This window comes from Sturnira hondurensis, unplaced genomic scaffold (genome assembly GCF_014824575.4).
Source record: "Sturnira hondurensis isolate 20B ecotype Veracruz unplaced genomic scaffold, ASM1482457v3 Scaffold0013994, whole genome shotgun sequence".
In the NCBI taxonomy this organism is placed as follows: Eukaryota; Metazoa; Chordata; class Mammalia; order Chiroptera; family Phyllostomidae; genus Sturnira; species Sturnira hondurensis.
The window spans coordinates 1,422,119-1,445,741 of NW_028086625.1; the positions used below are offsets into that span (position 1 = coordinate 1,422,119).

A 23,623-nucleotide genomic window follows, 5' to 3' on the forward strand; every position below is an offset into this window, starting at 1 on the left:
ACCAAAGACTGGCTCTTTCTAGGAAGTTTTTTTTTTTTAAATCACCACAGGTTGGATTAGGGCACTCCCTCAGGGTTCCTGGTCTTCTCCAGGTTGGGAGCCCAGGGCATCTGCTGCTTCTGAGTCCCTGGCCTGGCTCTGTGGGCACAAAGTCCTTAAGGGCACAATCATCAATAAGTGCTTGGGGGAAATGAGCTGTTTAGGCATTGCTCTGCAGAGTGGAAAGTGGGCACCTACCCCATTAGTGTTTGGTGGCTGGTGGCTTCCAGCACTCCCACCCCCATAAATGCTTTGCAGTCTTCCACTGCAGTTCCCTAGCACAATCCACACAGGGTCCTTAAAAGTCATCATCATCACAGATGTCAAGGTACACATCAAAAGCCTCTCTGTTGCAGTTTCCATCAGGAGTGAAGACATATTTGTGGAAGGTCCCATCTACACAGATGGCTAGAGGAGGGGAGTGAAGATCAGTAAAATGTCAGAAGTTGCCAAACGACACATTTGAATCCAGGTGTCCCATGGCCTACGGTCTCCTTCTAGGCCATTGCCTGCATGCCATTCCCCTTGGTGATAATGGAGTTGAACCACCCATTCTAGCTTCTTCAGGCTTCCTATTTCCTAAAATTCTTTAGGTCCAACCTACAGGCCTTTGCCCATGCAATACCCCGAGTCAAGGGTTGGTCCCACTCACCAATGACAGAGTTGACATTCTTGGAAGTGTTGCGACCAAAGGCACAGATACAGGCTGACTCGGCAGGCACAGTGAAGCTTGCCAGGCTCCACTGAGAGTCCACGTACTGTCCAATCATAGGCCCGACCTTGCCCACGCGAGCTAGCCTGCAAGCAGCACTAACTTAGCCCAGGTGTGGTACACGGGCAGGGGGAGAGGGATGTGGCAGGGTGGGGCAGGGGATGGGGGTACTCACGCAGAGCGGCGGTTGAGACGGGTATCCTTAAGAGCAAAGATATGGACTGTGCCCTTATCACTGGAAGCGCATAGGAAGGAGGAGTCATGGCTGAAGTTGATACTGAAAGACAGACCAGCAATGACGCCAGCATGTCATATGGCATGGAGTCGCTGGCCCAGCATGCATTCATTCCCTGTGCTCACCAGTAGAGGGTGGCAGGGTCAGTGCCTCGGCGTAGTTCCACGAGTTTTTCCTTGGACTGTGTGTCAAAAAGACGAATAAGGGTGCCCTTCTGGGAAGCTGAGGCCACTACAGTGCCTGGCTGGTTTAGGGATACACAGGCCACGTCACTCTGATGTGCATTGATGGTAAACGGAGCGGATGAAGTGCCAGGCTTTGTGCTTGCCAGGTCCTATGGTGGGAAGGAGCAGTCTGGGCTTGGGGTAGTAAGGATGGCAGGGTCTCAGAGTCCACAGGGGAACTAGCCCACCCACCTACCCACCCCTGCCCACTGGGAAACTTACCACAAGCTGCAGACTCCCACATTTGTGTCCTGGGAACACTAGCAATTGTTTCTCCAGGCTGGGGCAGAGGTCACAGAGCCCTAGGGTGTGAAGATGAAGTCAGGTGGCGGGGGGGCTGGTGAAGGGGAGGCAAGGGCCAGGCAGTGTCTCAGAATGGACAGAGCTGGATAAGGGCTGGACTTTGATCTTCCATGATACATGTTACCCACAGAACCCTCAGGGTGCTGCCCTCAGCTGTGCTGCCCACCAGTGAGGTATAGTCTGTTCTTGCCTACACAGCTGTGGCAGCCCCAGGAGGCACAGGGATCCCTGACACACCCACCTATGTGCTTATTAGGTATTTTTGCTCTGATATCTGGGGCATCAAAGGGTGGGACAGGGATTAGGGTGGGGAGAGAGAACTGGCTAAGGGATGGAAAGATGGACACATGAGGGATATGAGTATCTCAGGCCATCTCTGCAAACTCTCTTCCTGACTCTCTTTTCCCATTTCTCTGTGTGCCCCTTTTGTTTGCTCTTCATTTTCTCCCCTCCACCCTATCCACTGCCTCCTGCCCTACTCCTGCATATCTGGGTCCTCTTACCCTTTGGGTTGTCCCGGGTGTCGAACTCAAACAGCTTTCGGGGATTGTCGGGGAAGGAGTACACATAGATGCGGTTCCTCAGCACAATCACGATTCTGTGGGCATCACACAACACCGGATGGCCATGAGGGGAAGGCAGAATGTCTAGGTAGGACTAATCCTCTTGCCTGCTGTGGGGACTTCCTACCTGCCCCCCACCCCCAGTCCTCCTCAGGCTCACTTGTCATGGCGCATACGCACAGCCAGCACTGGCTTGGTGAAGGTGAACTCCAGCACCAGCTTGTCCTTGGAGTCCTTGCCCTCCCGGGCATCGTCCCAGATCAGCACTGCGGGGCAGGTGGGTGCATTGTTGGGGCCAAGGTTTAAGGTGAAGGGCATCCCTGGTGACACAAGACCCACCCCTACTCCCCATGGGACCTCAATCCACTTGTTTGCCTTTTGCTAACACCCAATGCGGGCCTCATACAGCATGAGTACTTGTGGACATTATTCCTGAGAGAACCGGTTCTAGAACTGTTGTACCCATTTACAAGTGAGGAAACTGAGGCTTGCAGGGATTGAGTATTCATCAGCAGGCAAGCAGGGACTCATACCCAGGCCTGTAATTTCCTGTCACTATTTTTGCATCCAAGGTTCTAGTCCCTGTACTCCTGCGATCTCTATGAGAAATACTAGGCTCTGTCACTTGCTTATGGCAAGGCTCTTGCCACATCCCACTGGAATTTTAAAACCCCTTAAAATAAGATGGCACTTGAGGGTCAAGGCAAGTGGGCATTGGGGACAGCTTGAAGATGTTAAAGCCAATTAGTTGTATGACCTTAGATAGGTCACTCAACTTCTCTGGGCCTCAGTTTCTTCATCCATAGAAATGGGGATAATGATACCTCCCGCCACAGAGTTATTGTGAGGGTTAAATGAGTTAATACACGTGCAGTATTTAGAACAGTACCAGGCTCAGAGCAAGCACAATAGGTAAAGACATGGCATACAGGAGGCATTCAATTAATGTTTGTTAAGTGAAGCAAAAACACCAAGCTTCTTAAGCTATAAGATCCATGACTTTTAAGCTGTAGGCTTCACTGTGTGACTCTAAAGCGTTCTGACATCTTCAGCTGCCATTGCCTTGGGGTGCCTGGGGGAAGCTAGGATTCCAGGGAATCTGGGTCAAGGGTGAGATGAGACGAGAGCACGTACCTGAGATCTCTGAGAACTTAGGGCTGCTACCACCGCCCACCAGGGCCAGCAGGTTGGAGCGGTGCAGCATTTCCACCAGGCCCATGCTGCCTACCTGCTCATGGTCTGGACAAGGACCAGGGTATTAGCAGGGTGGGAGCCAATGCCCAGCCCATTCCTTCATCCCTTCTGCCCACTGCCTCACCCCCACCGATGGCTCACCCAGATGCCCCTTCTCCATCAAGGGCTCCACGTTGTAGATGCGCACACCTGTCTCCATGGCGCAGCAAAAGCAGCCTGGGGAATGGGAGGAATCCAGGATGCCTCAAAGGATGCCCTTAGGGCTGCTTAACAACCATCTCTGACCATTCTCACCCTTCCTCCCTCCCTCCCTCCCACAAGGGTATAGGCACAAGTCTCACTTTGGTCTTGGTTGAAACGCAGGCTGGTCACTCCTCGAAGTGGCTGCTGGGACATGATCCAGGATTGCTTTGCTGGAGGTAGGTAGTGGGTAGGGTTGAGGAGAGTCCTGCAATCTGTTTGCCTTCCAAGTCCTAGAACTCCTGCCCCTAATTGATTTCTTAGTCCACCTCCCACTCTCCTAAGCCCAGCAGGACTGCAAAGAAGACAAAAACAGAGGGAAGAGTCCTAGGGTCTTCACTCTAAACTCCCAAGACTCCAAACAGTATCGCCAGGAACCTCCCTGTCTTCTCACATTTGATTGACCCCAGCTCCAAGGCCTGCAGGGAACTGGCCTGCAACCCAGGCACGTGCCCTGACTGAGAATCGAACCGCGATCGTCTGAGTCGCAGGCCCGCGCTCAATCCACTGAGCTACACCAGCCAGGGCCCCTGCATTTCTTTCTGTCCAAGACAGCCTCAAACTCCTTCCAACACCAGCGCCCCTTCAAGATCCCTGTTCTAGATCCCCTCATCCACCAAGGCCCTTGATCAAAAAGCCTCCAGCCTAACCCCAAACCCCGAACAATTCTGAGGTTATATCCCAGCTCCGCTCCACCTGTACTGACCTGGCCTCCGCGCCTCTCGACCCCAAAAATAGTTCTCGGTGCCGCCCGCGGCCCGGCTTTCTGACCTCCAGGGCCTTGACACCCGGTTCCGGTGTTTACATCGGTCTCACTTCCGGGGGAGGGAATCTGTCACCGGAAATGACTCATCTTGGCTGGAAGATGAAACCGCAGCCCTACTGGTCCGGATTTCGTGGTTTTGGAACAACGCGAGTGAAAATGGCGTTCTCCTAGGAAGGAGCGGAGAGTGGAGGAGGCTTGGCAAGGCCATGGCCACGAGTCTGAGGGGAAGGAAGAGGGGTGGGCTAGAGAGTCTTCCCCTTGCTGAACGGGAAAGGGCCGAGGATTTCCGACCCTGGTCCTGCTCAGAGGGCTTACAGGCGTCAACTTCCTGAGTCAATGAAACTCGGACCTCCGAGGTGGGCTACCTTGGCCGCGCCTTGTTAACAACTAGTTTGCCCACGCCTAGAAAGGACTAGGAACCCTCCAGGCGTGGAGCGGTCCTGGAGACTTAGAAAGCTGAGGTCGTTCACTGTTGTCTTTGAGAAACCTGGGATGGGATTTTCCCAGCCTGCTCTTGGTTTGTTTACAAAATGAAAATAGTGTTTTAACATTTGTTTATTTATTTAAATATTTTAAAATTTATTTTTAGAGAGAGAGGAAGGGAGGGAGAAAGAGGAGAGAAACACCCGTGGGGGCCTGGCCCACAAGCCTGACTAGGAATTGAATTGGTGACCCTTCAGTTTGCAGGCTGGCACTCAGTCCACTGAGCCACACCAGCTAGGGCTTTAAACTTTTTAAATTGATTTTAGAGACAGAGGAGAAGGGAGAGATTAACGTGGATTTGTTGTTCCACTTACGTATGCAAACAGTGGTTGATTCTTGTATGTGCCCTGACCAGAGATCGAACCTGCAACCTTGGCATATCTGGTCCACCAACTGAGCTACCTGGCCAGGGTGAAAATGGTGTTTTGATGGCAAGAGGTGTGTTTACTGTGGGGAAAAAAGACCCTAATTATGTACATAATGGAAATTTTTTAATTCAACTTTTAAATTTTGAGTTAATTGTGGATTCACATGTAGTTTTGAGAAATAATACAGAGAAATCCCACGTACTTTAACAGTTTTCCCCAAAGGTAACGTGTAAAACTATACTAAAATATTACTCAGGATATTGGCATTGATATAACCCACCTGTCCTTTTTTTCCAAGTATTGTTTTAAAAATTATTAATATATTGTGGACATCTGTTTAATTTATCCATCTAAACTGGCTTTATGATATTCTATGGAATAAATATAGCATTATTCAGCTGTTCCTCTACTGATGGCCATCTCTCTAGGTTGTTTCACGTACTGTGTTATTAACATCCATGGAGTGACTCCATTGCTATGCTCCTCAGGAAAGCCAGGCTTCTGGACTTCTTTGTGCTATATATATATTTTTAAAGAATTTTGTTTATTTTTAGAGAAAGGAGAAGATAGGGAGAAACAGAGGGTAGAAACATCATTTGGTTCCTTCTCGCACATCCCCAACCGGGGACCTGGCATGTAACCCAGGCATGTGCCCTGATTGGGAATCAAACCAGTGATCTTTCAGTTCACTGCAGGCTGGCACTCAATCCACTGAGCTACACTAGCCAGGGCTTTATGCCATATTTCTTCATGTCTCAGATCAAATTGATTTAATTCAGTTTGGCTTTTGTCACTCCCATATATCTGAGACTGCTCAACCACACAGTTGGGCACATTCGAGGGGCAACTACACATTGATGTTTCTCTCCCTCTCATTCTCCCTCCCTTCACCTCTCTCTAAAAGTAAATACATAAAACCTTTAAAAAAGTAAAGTGTACTTACAGCTGGTGTATCTCATCAACACCATGCCCCTTTCCTTTCTTAGAGAGTGAATAAAAACTTTACTGTCTACAAAGAAATAAACTAAAAGTAAAGTATACTTATGGAGGTATGCAACCATCACCACAATCTGAAACATTTTCTTTTAAAAAATTTTTAATTTATTTTTAGAGAAGGGAAGGAGAAAGAGAGGGAGAGAAACAACAATATGTGGTTTCCTCTCACATGGCTCCCACCAGGGACCTGGCCTGCAACCCAGGCATGTGCCTGACTGGGAATCAAACCTGCAACCCTTTGGTTCACAGGCCTGCCCTCAACCCACTGAGCTATACCAGCCAGGCCACAATTGGAAACATTTTCATCACCATCAAACGAAACCTCATACTATCAGTCATTGCCCTTTCCATGCTCCTCCCACCCCAGCCCAGGCAATCATTAATCTACTTTCAAATCAGTATGGATTTGCCGATTCAGAACATTTTATACAAGTGAAATTATACAATATACAAGTAGTCCTCTGTGACTGGTTTCTTTCATTTACCATACTATTTTTTTCCTAAGATTTATTTACTTTTAGAGAGAGGGGAAGGGAGTGAGAGGGAGAGAAATATGAGATACATCAATCCGTTGTCTCTCCCACGCCCCCTACTGGGGACCTGGCCTGCACCTAGGCATGTGCCCTGACTTGCAACCTTTCAGTTCACAGGCCAGCAGTCAATCCACTGAGCCACACCAGCCAGGGTAAAAGGTGTTATTTTTTTAAAAAAGGAGAACATGACCCATAATAATCAATAAATGGAAACTGACCTAGAATGGACACAAATGTCAGAATTAGAAGAGAATGATGCTAAAAAAAAGTGTTAGACAAGATCGGGCGCATACTAGGTGGTATGGCTGTGGACAGGATGGATAAAATCAAAATGCTGACCATACTTAAAACAGCTATAGGACATTTACACAATGGAATACTACTTGGCTGTGAAAAGAGGAAAATTTTACCTGTTGCGACAGTATGGAAAATTTTACCTGTTGCGACAAAATTTTACCTTAGCATTAGAACATAATGCTAAGTAAAATAAGCTAGTTAGAGAAAGATAAGTATCATATAATCTTACTCATATGTGGAATCTAATGAACAAACTGAACTAACAAGGAAAATGAGGACAAACTCAAAATGGAGAACAGATGACAGCTAATGGGTGGAAGATTAGGGGGTGGAGGGAGTGAGCAGAAAGGAAAAAGGAGCCATGGACATGGACAACAGTGGTTATTGCCGGAGGGAGAGAAGTATAAGGGGACTAGATGATAATGGAAAAAATACAATAGAGTTTACATTTAAAAAATAAAAATATATAATTTTGAAAAAACAATGCTGACCATACCAAAAATTGATGAGGATGAAGAGGAACTAGAACTCTTACACTATTAGGGCTGTAAAATGGTATGATTGCCTTTGGAGAGAGTTTGGCAGGTTTTTTTGGTCATAAAGTCAATTATTCTTTTTTTTTAAGATTTTATTTATTTATTTATCTTTAGAGGGGAAGGAGAGGGAGAGAAACATCAATGTATGGTTGCCTTTCGTGCGTCCCCTGCTGGGAGTTGGCCTGCAGGGAACTGGCCTGCAACCCAGGCAGTGCCCTGACTGGGAATCGAACCGTGATCCTCTGGTTCGCAGGCCCATGCTCAACCCACTGAGCTACAATTATTCTTTATACAGCAATTATTCATAGAAAGCTTACTATATGCTACATTGTGCTGGACACTTTGGATATTGGCAGTTTCTTAAAATATTAAACACAGTATAGTTATTGTATGATCCAGCTATTCTACTTCTAGGCATGTACCCACAAGAAAAAGAAGTATATGTCCATACAAAGACTAATCCCCATCAACAGATGAATGAATAAACAAAAGGTGGTATATCTATACAATGGAATATTATTAAACCACCAAAGGAATGAAATACTGATACATACTATAACATGCACCAACCTTGGAAACATGGTGAATAAAGAAAGCCAGACACGAAAGGCCACATATTGTATGGTTGTGATTCCTTCTATGAAATACTCAGAATAAGCAAGTCTGTAGGGATAGAAAGTATTTGAGTAGTTGCCAGGGGCCTTGGGGAGGAGAAAACAGAAAGTGAGTACTAATTGGTATGGGGTTTGTTTTAGAGGTGATGAAATGTTGGCAGTATGTATTGGTGATGTTACACAATCTTCTGAGTGCACTAAAACCACTGAATTGTATATTTTAAAGAGGTGGATTCTATGCTGTGTGAATATACATGGAACTACATGGATGAATCTCTGATAATTTTGTAGAGCATGGCAGACAGAAAAGACTACATATTCAATGATTCATGTATGGAAAACTCTAGAAAATGCAAACTATAATGACAGAAAGCAGATCAGTGGTTGGTTGGGGATAAGGGCAGAGCAGAAAGAAGGGATTAGCAGGGAGCAGAGGAAACTTCTGCAGGTAATGATATGCTCACTATCGTGATTGTGGTGATGATTTTACAGGTATATACATGTTTGTTTGTTTGTTTGTTTTAGAAATACTACAACCTTCTCTTCTGCCTGTATAGGCCACCAACATCTCTTTTTGTGTCCATATCACTCTGTGATGTTTCTGATAGAAGGCATAAAAAATAGTCTCTTAGGGCCCCAAATATGAACAGCTGTTACCAGATGGGATGATGTTATGAGGAAAATCAAAACTCCCAAAAGATTAGTAAGCAAAAAAAAAACAACCAAAATTAGTCATGGCATTTAGTTCTCTCACTGAGATGCTGTAAGGAAACTGGAGGACACATGTAGCCCTTCTCCCCTTTTTCTGCTGGTGTCTGGTGATCTACAGGCAATAATAACTCTCCCAAAGAAATGGTAAAAGACCAGGGGTGAGTGGAAGTCAGGTACTGAAGACTCCTCTGAAGTCTGAGAAGGCAGATACTTCCCAAGACTGAGGCCAATACCCTTACTGGGAAGCCAGTGGGAGAATCAGTTCCAAAAAGCAAATATCAGCCCAGCTGACTAAAGCACTGGAGGGGCAGGTGTACTGACTGTGGCCGTGAAAGTGTGTGTGTCCCTCAAAGCACTGCATTGCCTATCTGACCTGACCTCCTACCTCTGTCTCCCTCATTTCCTTCCCTGTGGCCACACTGGACTCCTCACTGTCCCCCCAGCACACCAGCAATGATCTCACCACACAGCATTTTCACTGTTTGCCTTTCCTGGACCACTCATTCTCCAGATAGCTGCATTATGCTCCCTCACTTCCTTCCTCTCTTTGCTCAGTGTCACCTCTGTAGTAAAGCCTTCCCTGGCCATCCTATGAATCCTGCCATCTTCCCACCATAGATCCCCTTTATCCTGCTGTTCTTTCTTTTTCCCTATGGTTCTTATCACCTGGGTAATTTCCTTCTTATGCTTATCACGCATCATCTCTCAGCCCTATTGGAATGTCAGGTCCACAAGGACAAAGATCTTTTTTTTTGTTCATGGCTGTACCCCCAAGTACATAGATTCATGCCTGGCATATAGTAGGGACTCAATATTTGCTGGATGAAATCATTTACTTTCTATTGTATCCCTAGACGCAGAACAGTACCTGGTATACAGTAGAGGATCGATAGATGCTTGTTGAATAAACTTGGTGAAGACCCACTTCATGTAGCTTTCGAAGGTGTCAGGCACTTATCCCTCTGTGTGGTGCTACAGACATGGAGGACGAGAGGCCTCAATATAGAAGTGGAGGGGAGCATACCCAGGCTGAAGAAGGCGTGTCAGAAGAGTCTATCTCTGTATAACTGCCATGAAGCTCAGCCACAGAAGGCACTCCCAAACACCCAAATAATTTACTTCTGTATGAAAGTAAGCTACTTCTTTTTAAAATTTTCTTTTAAAGAGAGGGAAATGCAGGGAGAAAGAGAGGGAAAGAACATTGTTGCAAGAGAGAAGCATCAATTGATTGCCTCTCACACCCACCTTGACCAGAGACCAAACCCATTACCCAGGCATGCGTGCTGACTGGGAATTGAACCAGCGACGGACGACATTTCTCTTCACGGAATGATGCCCAACCAACTGAGCCACATTGGTCAGGGCCAAAGAAGCTGCTTTTTGAGTTTGCTGCCACAAATTCCTAGGTCAGTGTCTGCACAGTTTTCAACAGAGGCAGCATGCCGCCAGGGAAACTTCTGGAACTTGGCAGAAGAGGCAGATACTTCTTCACCCACCTCTTGCTCAGTCCCTGTAATATCGAAGAAGCCAGTCTGGACTGATTGTATGGATCACAGTCCCCACCTTGTGAGTGGTTCATGGAGAATTCAAAGACTCATGGAAACTGTTGTTGCAGTAACCATTGCTCAGGGGGCAACCTTGGCAGCAGGCAAACGCTAGGCAGGCAGCAAGCCAAGAGAGAATGGTGCAGACTCAAAGGGTCTTGAGAAACAAGTCTGTGCACAATAAACAAGGGGCAGATTGGGAACAGCGCCTTATATTGTCCACACTTCTCAGAATGTAAGGAATTCTGTCCTCAAACTGAGGGACCAAGAGGGAATCCTGTCAGGGGAAGCACAAAAAAGCCCTATGGTCTGTCAGAGGGGACTAGACACTCTGCCTAGGGCTTAGTGTTCTGGACATGGGACAGTATTCAAGATCTTCAGGCCATTTTCAAAAACAGGCTTTGAAGAAACATTAATTCTGGGAAATCAGAATCTGTTGAAAGATCTATTTTAAGTATCATGGTACATGGAGGAGATGAAGGGATTGTCCAAAACTGCCAGGTCATTCCATGTTGCAGGGCAGACACAGGGGACCAGTGCCCTCTCCCTGGGAGATCTGAGCCCTTCTCAACAGTGTTTAACAAGATGGACTTGTTATGATTTGGAGAAAGGAGTAGGCCTTCTTGAGTAGGTGAAGCACATATAGTGTAGGAAGCTGACTACTGAGCGTGCCAAATTGGGAACTTCTAGAATCCCAACTTTTCCCCCCAGGATTAAAATACAACCAAGCATGGCATCCAAAGGGTAGTGTGTGCAATCACGACTGGAGAACTGGAGGAACTGGGAGTACAGGTTTGTCCCTGTCTGCCTGAACAACCCTGTTTGGACAATCTTGAAAACATATATGAGTTCTGGAATTAATTAGGGGTGATGAAAAAGTAAATCAGTCTGCACAAGTGTGGTTCATGCTGGAGTTGGTAAACAGTGGAAGGTTTTCTAGCCATCTCTTATTTTAGGAGCACGTGGCCATTGATGTGGCCAGCTCATTTAGGCTCTAAACAGCAGTCTGCATCTGCTCGGGGGTGGGGACGGAAGCTTACCGTTACTATCCTGCTCTAGGGGTGGTTAAATTCTTCAGCACTGTGCCACATTCTAACCCATTTGGACTTTATACCAGTGGCCTAGATCTAACTCAAATCGTACTTATTACATCAACAGCTTAGTGACTGGGGATGATTCAGAAACAACTGTGCCTATAGCTGACTCCCCTTGCTGATTTTGTATCCCACACCACTGAACAGAAAAGTCTGAAGGTTCTGTCTTTGGCAATCTTTTTAGGATCCAGTTACCTGGAGCAACCAGAGAAATTCTACTTGAGACAGACAAAAGTTTTTTTACCCTCACACCAAAGTTTTGGGACTAAAATAGGGCCCATGAGATTCACTGGCTTCCCTGGAAAATAGTGCTAACACATGCCATTCACGGGTAGATGCTTCCCTTCCTCTTGACTCCTATCACTGGCTCAAGTTATCATCTGGGCATCTGCGCTGCACCAAGACTAGAAGCAGAGTCACTATTAGGATTCTTGCTTAGAAAGTTGCCCAGAGATGTTCCAGACTCTGTATTATCTGCTTATGGGAACGCATTTCATAGCTTCTGTGTTCCAAGTGAGCTTGTTAGCAAATGGATCTTTTTTAAATTTTATTTTTAAAGAGAGAGAAGGGAAGAGAGGGAGAGAAACATCAATGTGTGCTTGCCTCTCACACACCCCTCATCGAGAACCCAGCCCGCAACCCAGGTATCTGCTCTGACTGGGAATTGAACCTGTAGCCCTTTGCTTCGCAGGCCTGTGCCCAGTCCACCAAGCCACACCAGCCAGGGATTTTTATTTTAAAGATTTACTTATTTTATTTTTAGAGAGAGGGAGAGGAAGAGAAACATCAATGTGTGGTTGCCTCTAATGTGCCCCATACTGGGGACCTGGCACACAACCCAGGCATGCACCCTGACTGGGAATCAAACCAGTGACCCTTTGGTTTGCAGGTCGGCACTCAATCCACTGAGCCACACCAGTCAGGGCATGGATCCTTTTTTTAAAAAAAAATCTTCACCTGAGGATATGTTAACTGACTTGAGAAAAAGGAAGCGGGGCGGGGGGGCGGGAGACAGAGAGAGAAAGAAACATCAATGTGAGAGAAATATCGACCAGTTGCTTCCTGTATATGCCCCGACTGGGTATCAAACCCACAACCTAGGCATGTGCCTTCACCAGAAACCAAACCAGCAACCTTTTAGTGTATGGGACAACACTCCAACCAACTGAGCCATCCGATGGATGGGACCTTTTAAACTGTGTGGCAGCCCAAGCAGGGCAATGGGGTTGAACAATGAAATGGTTCCCACCTCAGCATGGCTCTCACCTCCACTCACAGCTCAGTACACCATTTATGAGCTCTTCATTTTACTAAGTATTTGAAATGGTTTTTATTTTATACTAACTGCTGGTAAGTACTAGGTTTGTTTCCAGCCTCCCTCTGGTCTATCCATTTTGTGCCCTGTCCCTGTCCCAGGGCTGCACTCCAAGTACAGGCTGGACAGTGGCCTCCCCACCTTCACAAAGGTGGGCTTTTCACACTGTACAGAACTGGTAACTGCCTGGGGGAACTGATGAGTCCATGGGTCAGTCTTCGTCTGAGTCACTGGGGCCCCTGTACTCGCAGACAGCATCATAGTGAAGCTCTACCAGCCGATTCTCTCTCCGCAGCTGAACCACAGCCTGGCTCTGCTCTCTGTCCCAGCCCAGCAGACGGCCCACCTAGAACAGGGACAGGCAGAGTCAGCTAGGCCAACCCTGACCCCAGCACATCCCCTGCATGCTCCCACCCCCATTCCCAGGTCTGTGACTCACCCTTCCAGCCTGTGGTCCCAGCACTATCATCACCTGTTTGCCCTGGACCTTGGGGATGAGGGTCTCCAGCATTTTTTCCCTGACACCTACAGAGAAGGAGAGGGGAGTGAGGTCTGCATCCAAGGGCCGGCCCAGCCACAGTCCTGTCAGAAGGGCCTTTTCTGTATTCCCTGTGGCCACGCTGTACCCTACTGACAGATGGGAGTCCCACCCCACCCATTTCATAGATGAGGAAACCTAAGGAACAGTTCCTAGCAATAGTTGTTCTAAAGGAGGCATTTACACATTATGGTGATGGGTGGTGGTGATAACAGACGCTGCCTACTGTGACCATGTTGTGAGCCCTGCCCTGCAAGAAGAGCTCAATACACACACCTATAGGGCACCAGCCACAATAGGAGAAACAGGTCATTTCTGTACTAATTTTGCAGATGTGGAAAGTGAGGCTCAGGTAAGTGTCTCATTTTGTGTTAGGATGCTGGGCCTTGCAAAAAAACCTTAACTCTGCCCAATCTCCCAGCCTTTGCCTTGGCAGGCTCTTGGCCTAAGACAGCCTTTCTAAAAAAATTTTCACCTGAGGATATGGTTTTATTGATTTTTAGAGAGAAAGGGAGGGAGGGAGGGAGGGAGAGAGGGAGGAGGTGAGGGGGAGAGAAAGAGAATCATCAATGTGAGAGAGAAACATCAATCAGTTGTCTCCTATAAGTGCCCCGACTGGGGATTGAACCTGCAACCTAGGTATGTGCCCTGACTGGGAATCAAATGCGCAACCTTTCTGTTTGGTGTATAGGACGATGCTCCAACCAACTGAGACACCCAGCGAGGGCAGACAGCCCTCTTGATTGGCCTCTAGGATGATAACAACCCAGTGGCCATCCCTCACACTCACCTTCCAGGACCTGGCCTTCATCTGTCCGACATACACAAGTATCTGGGCTGATGACATCTTCGATTGTCATCTGGGGAGAGGGTCAGGGGATGAGAGAACGTTAGACAGTGAAAGGGGCTCAATCCCTGGGGGATGAAGCAAACCTAGGCTGTGGGGTACCCACCTTGGTGTTGTAATACCGCCCGCCCTTGTGCAGTTTATCCACAAACCGCACACGCAGGTCCCTGTGCAACCAGTGCTGTCTCCTGGAGGCCACTTTCTCACTCTTGGACGGAGGCCTGTCTTGCCTGTGGAGATGGGGCAGACACCAGGCTCAGTCAGATGTGTGTTCTGGTCACCTCACCTTTGTTGGTGCTGTAAAACCCACCCATACTGCCATTTCTAGTTCCTTCAATGCATCTGCCTTGCCCCAGAAGCTCTCTCTGACTGCAGAGCCTCCCCACACTCCCTCATCTTCTTCTGCCATCCAAGATACCCAGGGCCCCACCGGTCTGGAAGGTGTTTCCGCTTCCTCTCTTCTGTTCCCCGCCGGGTGAGGGGGTCCTGATTCTGGAAGGCCTTCAGTGATGACGAGGGTGTTCCATTCTTTTGGCCTGGAGAAGTTTTGCTCACTTGGCCTATTCAAGAGGGTGTGGGGAGAACCAGGAAAGAGCTTCAGTGTCTCACTATCTTTCCTTCCAGGCCACACCTCAGCCTCGGGCCACCTCTCATCCACCAAAGTGTGCCCTCTACCATCATGCCTTTGCCTGGACTATTGGAATGCTCTCCCCTTCTTCTCAACTGCCTTGGCTTCCTTCAGGAAGTCTTCCTTTTACTATAGCCCCAGCCTGTGCTAATAGTGCCTACCTGAGTCAACTGCTTAGCGTGGGCTAGGAGTCCTGGAGGGCTCCACTTGCTCCCACCTGCTAAACTGCCCATTCTACCAACACGCCTAAAATGCCTTCCTCCCCTGTTAAGCCTTAGTCCTAGCTGTTCTCACTCCCTAGCAAAAGAGAGGTTTATCAAATAGACAGAGACCTCCAGGGGTAGAGACTAGTTTGCACACTTGTTTCTTCTCCTTCAGAAAGAGGCTAAAGACTCGGGGTTACTAGGTCAACCTTCCTTCAATCAAACCGAAGAAAGCACTCTCTCCATTCTCATCTCCTGACCTCTGACCAGGCAGACCTGGCCGCCCCTCCCCTCTGCAGATCTAACACCGGCCCAAGGCAGGCCCTACCACCCTCCGGGATGCTTCTCCAATTCCCACAGCTAGGTAAGAGGCTCACTTACTGGCATCCAAGGAGTTCTTGTCAAATTCCTTCTGGGAGACAGGCTGTAGGCAGTACTCACTCACAGTCACCATGCGGCTCCCCACAGCCAAACGAACCATGGCCCTAACATTGTCAGGGTCGAGGCCTTCCACCTAAAGTGTTGAGAGGAAGAAGTTAGGCAAAGGTTGAGTGGACTCGACCCACATTTCTAGGACCAAGCTGTCCACCCCTACCTCGAATTGGCCTGACCCCTGTGTCTTCTGCAGCAGACTGTAACCCCTGAGAATGAAGACCAGGCTTGATCACTGTCTCTCCCAGCTGAATTTGATCCCTGAGGTCTGAGACTGGGATGAGTCCTTGTATCTGCCCACCAGACTGTGGTTCTTAGACATACTTGAAGCATTTAATCCTCAGGGACGTGTGGCATACAGTATTCTCTCCCCTTTAGTTAGAAACTAGGCTCAGAAAAACCCAGAAAGTGGTCCTGAGTTACCAAATGAGGCAATGAGCCAGGCAGGCCTAGAGGACAAGGACTTCCAGGCTTTCTACCCCAAACCCAATTCTTCATAGTTCTGAGCCTCACATCAATCTTTCCTGCTGTCTGCCTCGGGCTCCAGGCATATCTTGGTTCCTTACCTTCCCATAGAGGCCTCGGTAAGGGCCAGAAAGAACCACCACCGCTCCTCCAGGAACCAGTCCTTGCCGCTGGCCTTCCTTATCTTTCTCTTGCTCCTCATCTGGCTTTGGCAGGCGGTGGGGGCCACTGGGGGCCAGGGCCTGGACCTCAGTCAGGCTGGCGCCCAGCCCTAACCCTTTAGGCCTCAGTGAGTTGACACGAGGCTTCACCACTCTGTAGCGAGCACAGAATATGAGCTTGCTGGGGGATGTTACAGTCGTCCATGCTCTACCCCTCCAACCCCTACCCAAATCCCACCCTTTCTGTATTTTTAAGCATATGCTCCCCCATCTCATGTCAGGCCTGCTTTTGACCTACAGAAATGGCAATTTCATTTGGTTTAACCTAATAACGTGCTATGTATGCCATCCATTACATAAGATATATAGTATAACCAAATATACTATTTGTACAGGGGAAACCATAGAGATATTCACACCTAGCAGGTGAAACACACTATAAAACACTCTATGTCAATTCGGGTCACATTTCACTGCCAAAAGATTCATGAAAAAAAAAACTGGTTTTGAGAATTCTTTGGTGTTCAGAACTGTAGAGAAGGGATTATAAGTCTGTGTGATAATAACAAATGTCTATCCATGCTTATTTGGGGTCAGCACCTACTGTGAGTATTTTACATGTATAATTTCACTGAACTATCACAACAGACCTGGGAAGTCAATGCTGTTATTATCCGCATTTTAAAAATTTTGATGTACACTTACTAAAGCTGGGGACATTGTTAGGAGACAGAAAATTAAAGGTAACACACCTGGGAGATGAAGGGGGAAGGAAAAATGCGAGCCTGCTCCGGGAGGAAGGGAGCCCCCATTTTTCACATAGGGAAGCTGATACCCACACAGGCAATCTTTCCATAAATGGAATCCCGTTATGGAGTTTCAAAGCGCAAACAGGAATTTGAAACAGTAGTGGGAGAGATTACTGAACTGGTTATAATGGTAATGTGCCCGTCCCATGCCTAGATGGTTCTGGATGCGTGATAACCACAGGGGTCTCATTCACTGCCCTGGCTGCTGTGCCAACCGCCCCACCCCAGAACTCACTGACTGAAGGTTCGGCCGATGCCTTGGCCAGGCTTCCAGCCCATGCCCCGCAACATGGCCAGCCCATATGCCTCCACGGGGACTGCCTCGTAATCGGCCTCCTTGGGCACCTGTGGGTTCAGGTGGAGGAAGGACAGTCAGGCTTTGCTTACCACAGGCCCTCTGATGTGAATTTGCTATCACCTACTGGTGACCCTCAATGCTTCTTTTCTAGTCAGCTCAAGTTAGCTTTTATAAATAAGAGATTTTACTTGTTTTTAGAGAGAGGGGAAGGGAGGAAGAGAGGGAGAGAAATATCAATGTGGGAGAGAAACATTGATATGAGAGAGAAATATTGATTGGCATGAGCCCTGAACAGGGACTGAACCCACAACCCAGGCATGTGCCCCAATGAGGAACTGAACCAGCGACCTTTCGGGGTCTGAGAGGCAGTGCCAAACCAACTAAGCCACACCAGTCAGGACTCAAGGGATGGCAAAGATTTCCTCTTGCCATTCCTCCTTTAACACTCCAGGTCAGTCCTTCAAATGCTTACAAGGTACCCAGTGCCAGGTACTGTTTTAGGTACTAGGGATAAAGTAGTGAACAAAACAGACAAAAAATCCTGCCCCTGTAGGGTTTTCATTCCAGTTGTAGGATACAGAATACATAAAATACATAAAACATGATATGTCAGGTTGCAATACGTTATATGAAGGAAAATTAAGCAGGTTAAGGAGATGAGAAAGGTGAAGAACTCAGTGTCACTGAGTTGATATTTGCGCAGAGACCAGAAGGAGATGGCAGAGAGCCACAAGGATACAAGAAAGAGTGTTTCAAGCAGAGAGAACAGTTAAGAGCAAAGGCCCTGAGGCAGGGAAGGATTTGGTATGTGTGAAAAGCATCAGGAAAGTCAACCTGACCGAAACAGAGATGTGGAGGCAGAGAAGAGTGATAAGAAATTAATTAGGAGGAGGGTGGGCTGGGATGGGAGTAAAAGACAGAAAACTGTACTTAAACAACAATTAAATAAAAAATAAAATTAAAAAAAAGAAATTAATTAGGAGAGTTCGGCAGAAGTCACAAGAGGGTGGCAGCCACAAGGAGGACCAGCAAGTAAGAAACTGTGATAGTCCGGATGAGACATGTTAGTGGTTCAGACCAGCATGCTGGTTGGTGGTAGTGATGGGGAGGAGCGGTCAGATTCTACATGTATTTTGGAAAGGGACATGATAGAATTCTGCCGCCAGTTTATGGAGTATAAAATAAAGAGGGAGTCAAAGGTGTTCTTTTTTTAATTTAAATTTTTTCTTCCTTTTGTAACTTGTAAGGAAAATTGGCTGAGAGGAAGGATGGATGAAACTGTGATCAAATGAGATGTGGAATGCTGCAAGAGGAGGAAAAATGAGAAAAATGAGGCCAAAGCTAGAACAGGATGGAGAGTGAAGTAAAAGTCTTTTTTCTTTTTTATGATGAAAGAAATCAGAGAACATCTGAAGGCTCATGAGAACTGTTCAGTTAAAAGAGATGGCGGTCTGGGGCTGTAAGAAAACTAGACCCCAAAAGAAGCATCTCCAAAAAAAAAAATTGTGGTCCTGGCTGGTGTGGTTCAGTGGATTGATTGAGTGCTGGCCTGTGAACCAAAGCGTTGCTGGTTTGATTCCCAGTCAGGGCACATGCCTGGGTTGCAGGCCAGGTCCCCAGCTGGGGCACAGAAGAGGCAACCACACATTGATGTTTCTCTCCCTCTCTTCCTCCCTTCCCCTCTGTGTAGAAACAAAAAATTTAAAAACAAATTGTGAACGAAGAGGTAAAAGACTGAGTCCACAGCTATGAAAGGCAAAAACCTTGTAGACATAACCCTCACCTCATGTTTTCACCTCCCATCATCACCCGCTCAATTCTTGATACTCACTCCAAAAGTTCCATAAGTTCCCTCACTATTGGAGATATAGCACATCGATTTCCAGCCACCATACCACTGCCTGGGTTGTTGCTGCCATTAGGAGTACTCACCCTGCTCTTTCCTTTCTCACTAAACCCCACCTGACCTTCCAGGTCTCACTCCTACCGCTCTGGTCTCAGTCTCCATCATCTCTAGCCCAAACTACTGGTCTCCCTGCTTCCATTCCTGCTTATCAGTCTGTTCTGCTCACAAGTGCCAGAGAAATCCTGTCAAATCATAAGTCTTGTCCCTTCTATGCTCAGAGCCCTCTCATGGCTCTCATCTCATTCACAGTAAAATCTAAAGTCCTTACCATGCCCCACAAGTCCCTACCTGGTTTAATCCCCACTTCTGACCTCATCTACTACCCATCCCTTTCACTCATTTCACTCCTTCATGTTCAGTCTCCTTGGTGTTGTCCAACACTCCAAAGGATGAAAGGAGAAAGGAATAGACAGCAGGCCTGTAGTACATGCAGACTTTCCTCGAGTTGTACAGGGAGGCAAGGCTGGCAGACATGGAAAAGAGACACTGGGATAGAAGGGGGTGAGGGGCCAGCTCACTGTCTCAGCCTGGGGCTCGCTGTCTGACCCTTCCTCGTTGGGGGTACATCTTTTCTGGATCATAGGGATAGCGAGTGTGGGGTCGACACCTGCATTCTCTCTCTCCTCCAGAGACTTCTTGGATTCTGAGGAAGAACGGGAGTGAGCAATGAGGTCCCACCACATCCTTCTACTTTTTTCCCACTCCTTCACCAGAGCAAGGCAAAGGGGGAATCACTCACCCTCAATGAGCTCCTTCACAGCCTGGGAAAGCATCCCATCTGTTGTGGCTTCCACATCTGTGGATGGGCCAGGGGCCTGGGTTGGTGGCTGTCTTCGAGAGCCACTCTGGATCAAAGGGATGATGAGTTCCTTGGGGGCTTCTGAGGGATTCACGCTGATATGGACACAGAGGAATGAGGTCCAGAGAGTAGTATGGTCAGTGGGTGCTGAACCACACCCCTTCGTTCAGAGAAAACACAAGAGCCAAACTCACTCCCACCCTGTCCCACAAACCACTCCCTCCCTCCGTTCTGTCTGGTTCTCCAGTTACGTCTCTGATGGTGCCTTCTTTGGATTCCCTCGTCCACCCCCAACTCTTAATTGTGCCTTTGAGGAATTGGTCCTCAGTCTATAGCTTCCACAATGACCCACAAATCACCACCTTGAGTCCAGACTCTCTTTCTAGTTTCAGGCTCCACACCAACCTCCCGATGGTAGATTCTCTTTGTGAAGTCTCTCCTTTCCTCAGACCTCCCGAATTAAGTGGGGGTGTGGCTCAGCACCCACTGACCACACTACTCCGTCTCCTTTCTGAATTAAGCTGATGATGGCCTCCCCACCCTCAATCTGCCACTCCACCCTATTCCCCATTCTGGAGAAGCCCCACCACTTCAGTTGAGACATTAAGGGTCCTGTCATTCTCTCCTTTCTTTATCTCAGAACGCACACACCTCAGGGTTCCCAAATCCTAAAGACACTCCCTCTCAGGATATATTCCCTCTTGTCCATTCCCAGGGCCATCAGTCTCAATTTCTTCAGCTGTCCTACAAACTCCCGCCTGCTCGCCTCCACGAGTTTCCTCAGACATATTTAGGCTTTCTAGGCCACTGTCAACAAGACAACCAATTCTGATTGCACCCTCCCGCTTGCACCCACCGCACCTATTTCCAAGGGATGAAAGACCCAGAGCATCACCTCTGCAATTTTCTCCCTTCCACGGTCTTCAAGAAATCCTTCTCTTCTGGAGCCACACCCACGCCACCTCCCCGGTCTGACAGCCGTTTTCGGGCGGTCGTGCGGCTGAAGCTGAATGAAATTGGAGCAGTGGAGTGTCCAGCCGACCGCAAAACACCCTCTTCGGGGTCCGCCATCTTGCCGCTCTTTCCAGGCGAGTGCAAGGCTTGCTGGGAAGTTTAGTTTGGGCTGAGTTTGCCGAGGACCGAAGGACGAGCTCTAGAACTACTGTTCCCATAAAACACTGCGGCATCTGACAGACATAGGCGGATACCGGGCCGTGGGAAGTGTTGCTCTTTTTACTTCATAGAAGCACCTCTCGCCAAGCAAACGGGGAAATATAATTCTTCAGGAAGGCAGGGGTGGTAGGAAGTGGACCCATTCTTGCCAGGTATTCGTTCCTTCGTGTAGATATTTGACAGGTATTTATTGATTGTCTACTTTGTGCACGTGACTGTGTTCTACTGTGTGGGAAGTGTGGGTAAGATAATTTTAAAAATCTGTGAATGCCAGTTGGGTACGATAATAAATAATAAAGATGTAAAACGAAATAAATAGCATAAATAATACACATGTCAATGATGCCTTCTGATGCTAGATTTAATACTCGACAAATTCTGGTAATGTTAATAAAATAGGTCTCCCGCAGAGACTCGTAGTCCAGTACGGAACTAGGACACGTCCTTGGGGCGCAGGCGCAATGTGGCGCCCGCCTTGCGAACCAGCGCCGCCACGTCGGCCGCAGCTTGGGCCGCAAGGGGGCGCGCGTCCAGCCGCGACAGGAGTTGCCGGGCGCTGGGGCTGGCTCTCTGGGGTGCGCAGCGGCCTGCGCGGGAGGGGGCGGGGGAGAATAGGTCAGCACAGACCCCGAGCCTCGCTGCACCCCCAGACTCCTTTACGTCCGGAGACCTAGATGCTCCGCAGGGTCCCCGGAGCCCTCAGACCCTCCCTCGATAGTTCCGGAGGTCGCTGACTGTCCCTCTCATCTGCCGCTAGCCCCAGCCATCGCGTGTGCTCCCGTGGACCCCCGCCGGCCTTCACGATATTCCTGGCGGCAGCTATTTGACCGCAGTATTCCTGGACACTCCGAAGACCTTGTGACTATCTCTGGAACTTTCCAACTGCCCCTTCGTCGCCCCTGATTCTAATCTCTTACCCCCGCAATATCGGGAGGGCCCCGGGACTCACGACTCACCCTCCAGATGCCTAGGCAATCCTCGTGGCCCACGCCGGGGCCCCAGATTGCCCTCCACTTATCCCCAGAGGCCCCCGCCTAAGCCCCTGCCATTCGCCGCAGACCGTGAAGTGCTCAGGCATCCCCAGTGACTCCAAGCAGACCCCTCCAGCACATCTCCCCGGAGACTCCTGAGAGCCCCCGGAGCTGGTGCGCAGCCCCGTGGCGCGGGTGCAGGTGCTGATAGGGGGCCTCGAACCCAGGCCGGGTTGCTTGGCCCCTGTCCGCAGCTGCAGCCGGCGCCGCCGCCGCCGCTGCCTGGGTACCAGGCTGCCTTGTTTACCACCTGTCTGAAGGGAACGGGAAGGAGCAGACAGGCGGGGCGAGGTGCGCTGGGGATGTACCCATCTCACTCCCAGCCCAGTACCTCCTCTGCTCCCCCTAGGGTCCGTGGCGCCCCCCGCACGCGGCTCCATGACCCAGAGTGGTCCGGGTGGACACACAGTCACCAGCGACACGTTCTGAGCGCTCGCGCGCGCGCTCGCTCGCTCACCTGGCTGCCAGCCCGGGCCTGGACGCCGTGAGGCCAGCCTGTTCCATGCCGGGCACCCCAGCCCGCGCGATGACCTACCTGGCGGCCTGCAAGGAGGTGTGGCTGTAGGCGCCAGCGCTCGGCCTCGCTTGGCCTCAGAGGCGCCTCTGTTATCCCAGGACCCTGGACTAGGGTTCTTCTGCCACCCAGAGGACGTTATTTCATGTGTGAAAAGGGGAAGTTGATTTCCAGAGAAGTTAAGGGCCCTGCCTGAGCCCTGACACCTAAAAACGGGATGCAAAACCGGAACCCAAGTTATCTGGGAATTCTGTCGCCTCCAACAGACCTTTGCACATAGCAGACACTCAATAAATTTGCAATGAGTATCTGCCTAAGCCAATCCCTACTGTGGAACTGGAAGAGTATGCGTGGCTGTGGAGGGGCCATCCTTGAAATCTTTGGGGTCTTGGGAGGGCGTATGGCCCTGAGCCTGATAGGGTTGGAGGCTCAAAAACTGGGGAAGGATAGGTTCCATGGAGAGTGCAGAGACAGTAGTAGGGTTCTGGACTTGAGGAGGCTTTGAAGGCACCTGGGTTGCAGGGGACACCAATCAATGAGAAGGGAGAAATGAAGCCCTTCCTAAGTTGGAGAATCTGGAGGTGGGGTCTGGGGACATAGGCCCAAGGGGAGAGCACCTGTGCACAGTACTACTGTAGTAGAGGGAGGAATGGGGACCAGTGAGAGATGGCCTGTGGCCAACACTTTGTGGAGAAAGATAATGAGGGCTAGAGGGGCTCAGGCGCCTGCCCAGAGCCCAGCATCCAGTTGACAACAGTACTGGTGTCAGGCAGCTAGCTCATCCCCAACACTCACTTGGTCCATGACTATTTCACTGTGGGCCATGGACATACTATGTCCTGATGTCCATTATGGCTGGCTGGGCAACCTCTCTTATCTACCTGTCAGGGTCCCACTGTTGTCATAGGTGAAAGGGGCTGAAGGTCACTGTTTTCATTCCTCCTGCAGTCCCCTGCCTCTCCCACCTCTGACCTGGCCTTGTCTGTGGAGGTACCTACTGGACCTCCTTCACTGCTCCACCCCATTCTTGAGACTTCAAGCATTGCAGATGG

The 23,623-nt window shown here is 48.9% G+C and overlaps 2 protein-coding genes across 6 annotated transcripts; both read right to left on the reverse strand.

Moving 5' to 3' along the window:
- Positions 1-22: 22 nt before the first annotated feature.
- Positions 23-4,330, reverse strand: WDR45 (WD repeat domain 45). 2 transcript variants are annotated; one of them, XM_037062468.1, is made up of 11 exons: positions 4,217-4,330; positions 3,612-3,683; positions 3,412-3,486; positions 3,211-3,315; positions 2,237-2,342; positions 2,017-2,111; positions 1,433-1,512; positions 1,112-1,320; positions 927-1,028; positions 692-837; positions 23-447 (listed from the first exon to the last, which is right to left on the reverse strand). In XM_037062468.1, exons 2-11 carry the CDS (start codon positions 3,664-3,666, stop codon positions 338-340), a joined length of 1,083 nt encoding a protein of 360 aa, XP_036918363.1. In that variant the 5' UTR covers positions 3,667-3,683; positions 4,217-4,330; the 3' UTR covers positions 23-337. The 2 variants fall into 2 exon arrangements, with proteins under 2 accessions (XP_036918363.1, XP_036918364.1); XM_037062469.1 differs by lacking the exon at positions 692-837.
- An 8,409-nt stretch (positions 4,331-12,739) lies between these two features.
- GPKOW (G-patch domain and KOW motifs) lies at positions 12,740-22,534 on the reverse strand. 4 transcript variants are annotated; one of them, XM_037062472.1, is made up of 13 exons: positions 22,389-22,504; positions 21,062-21,251; positions 20,749-20,957; positions 19,794-19,948; positions 19,573-19,697; positions 17,086-17,195; positions 15,982-16,195; positions 15,365-15,497; positions 14,583-14,712; positions 14,259-14,382; positions 14,096-14,165; positions 13,207-13,292; positions 12,740-13,113 (listed from the first exon to the last, which is right to left on the reverse strand). In XM_037062472.1, exons 3-13 carry the CDS (start codon positions 20,922-20,924, stop codon positions 12,979-12,981), a joined length of 1,458 nt encoding a protein of 485 aa, XP_036918367.1. In that variant the 5' UTR covers positions 20,925-20,957; positions 21,062-21,251; positions 22,389-22,504; the 3' UTR covers positions 12,740-12,978. The 4 variants fall into 4 exon arrangements, with proteins under 4 accessions (XP_036918367.1, XP_036918369.1, XP_036918368.1 ...); XM_037062474.1 differs by lacking the exon at positions 22,389-22,504 and adding an exon at positions 22,515-22,534 and having other exon boundaries at positions 20,749-21,251; XM_037062473.1 differs by having other exon boundaries at positions 20,749-21,248.
- Between the last annotated feature and the right edge of the window lie 1,089 nt (positions 22,535-23,623).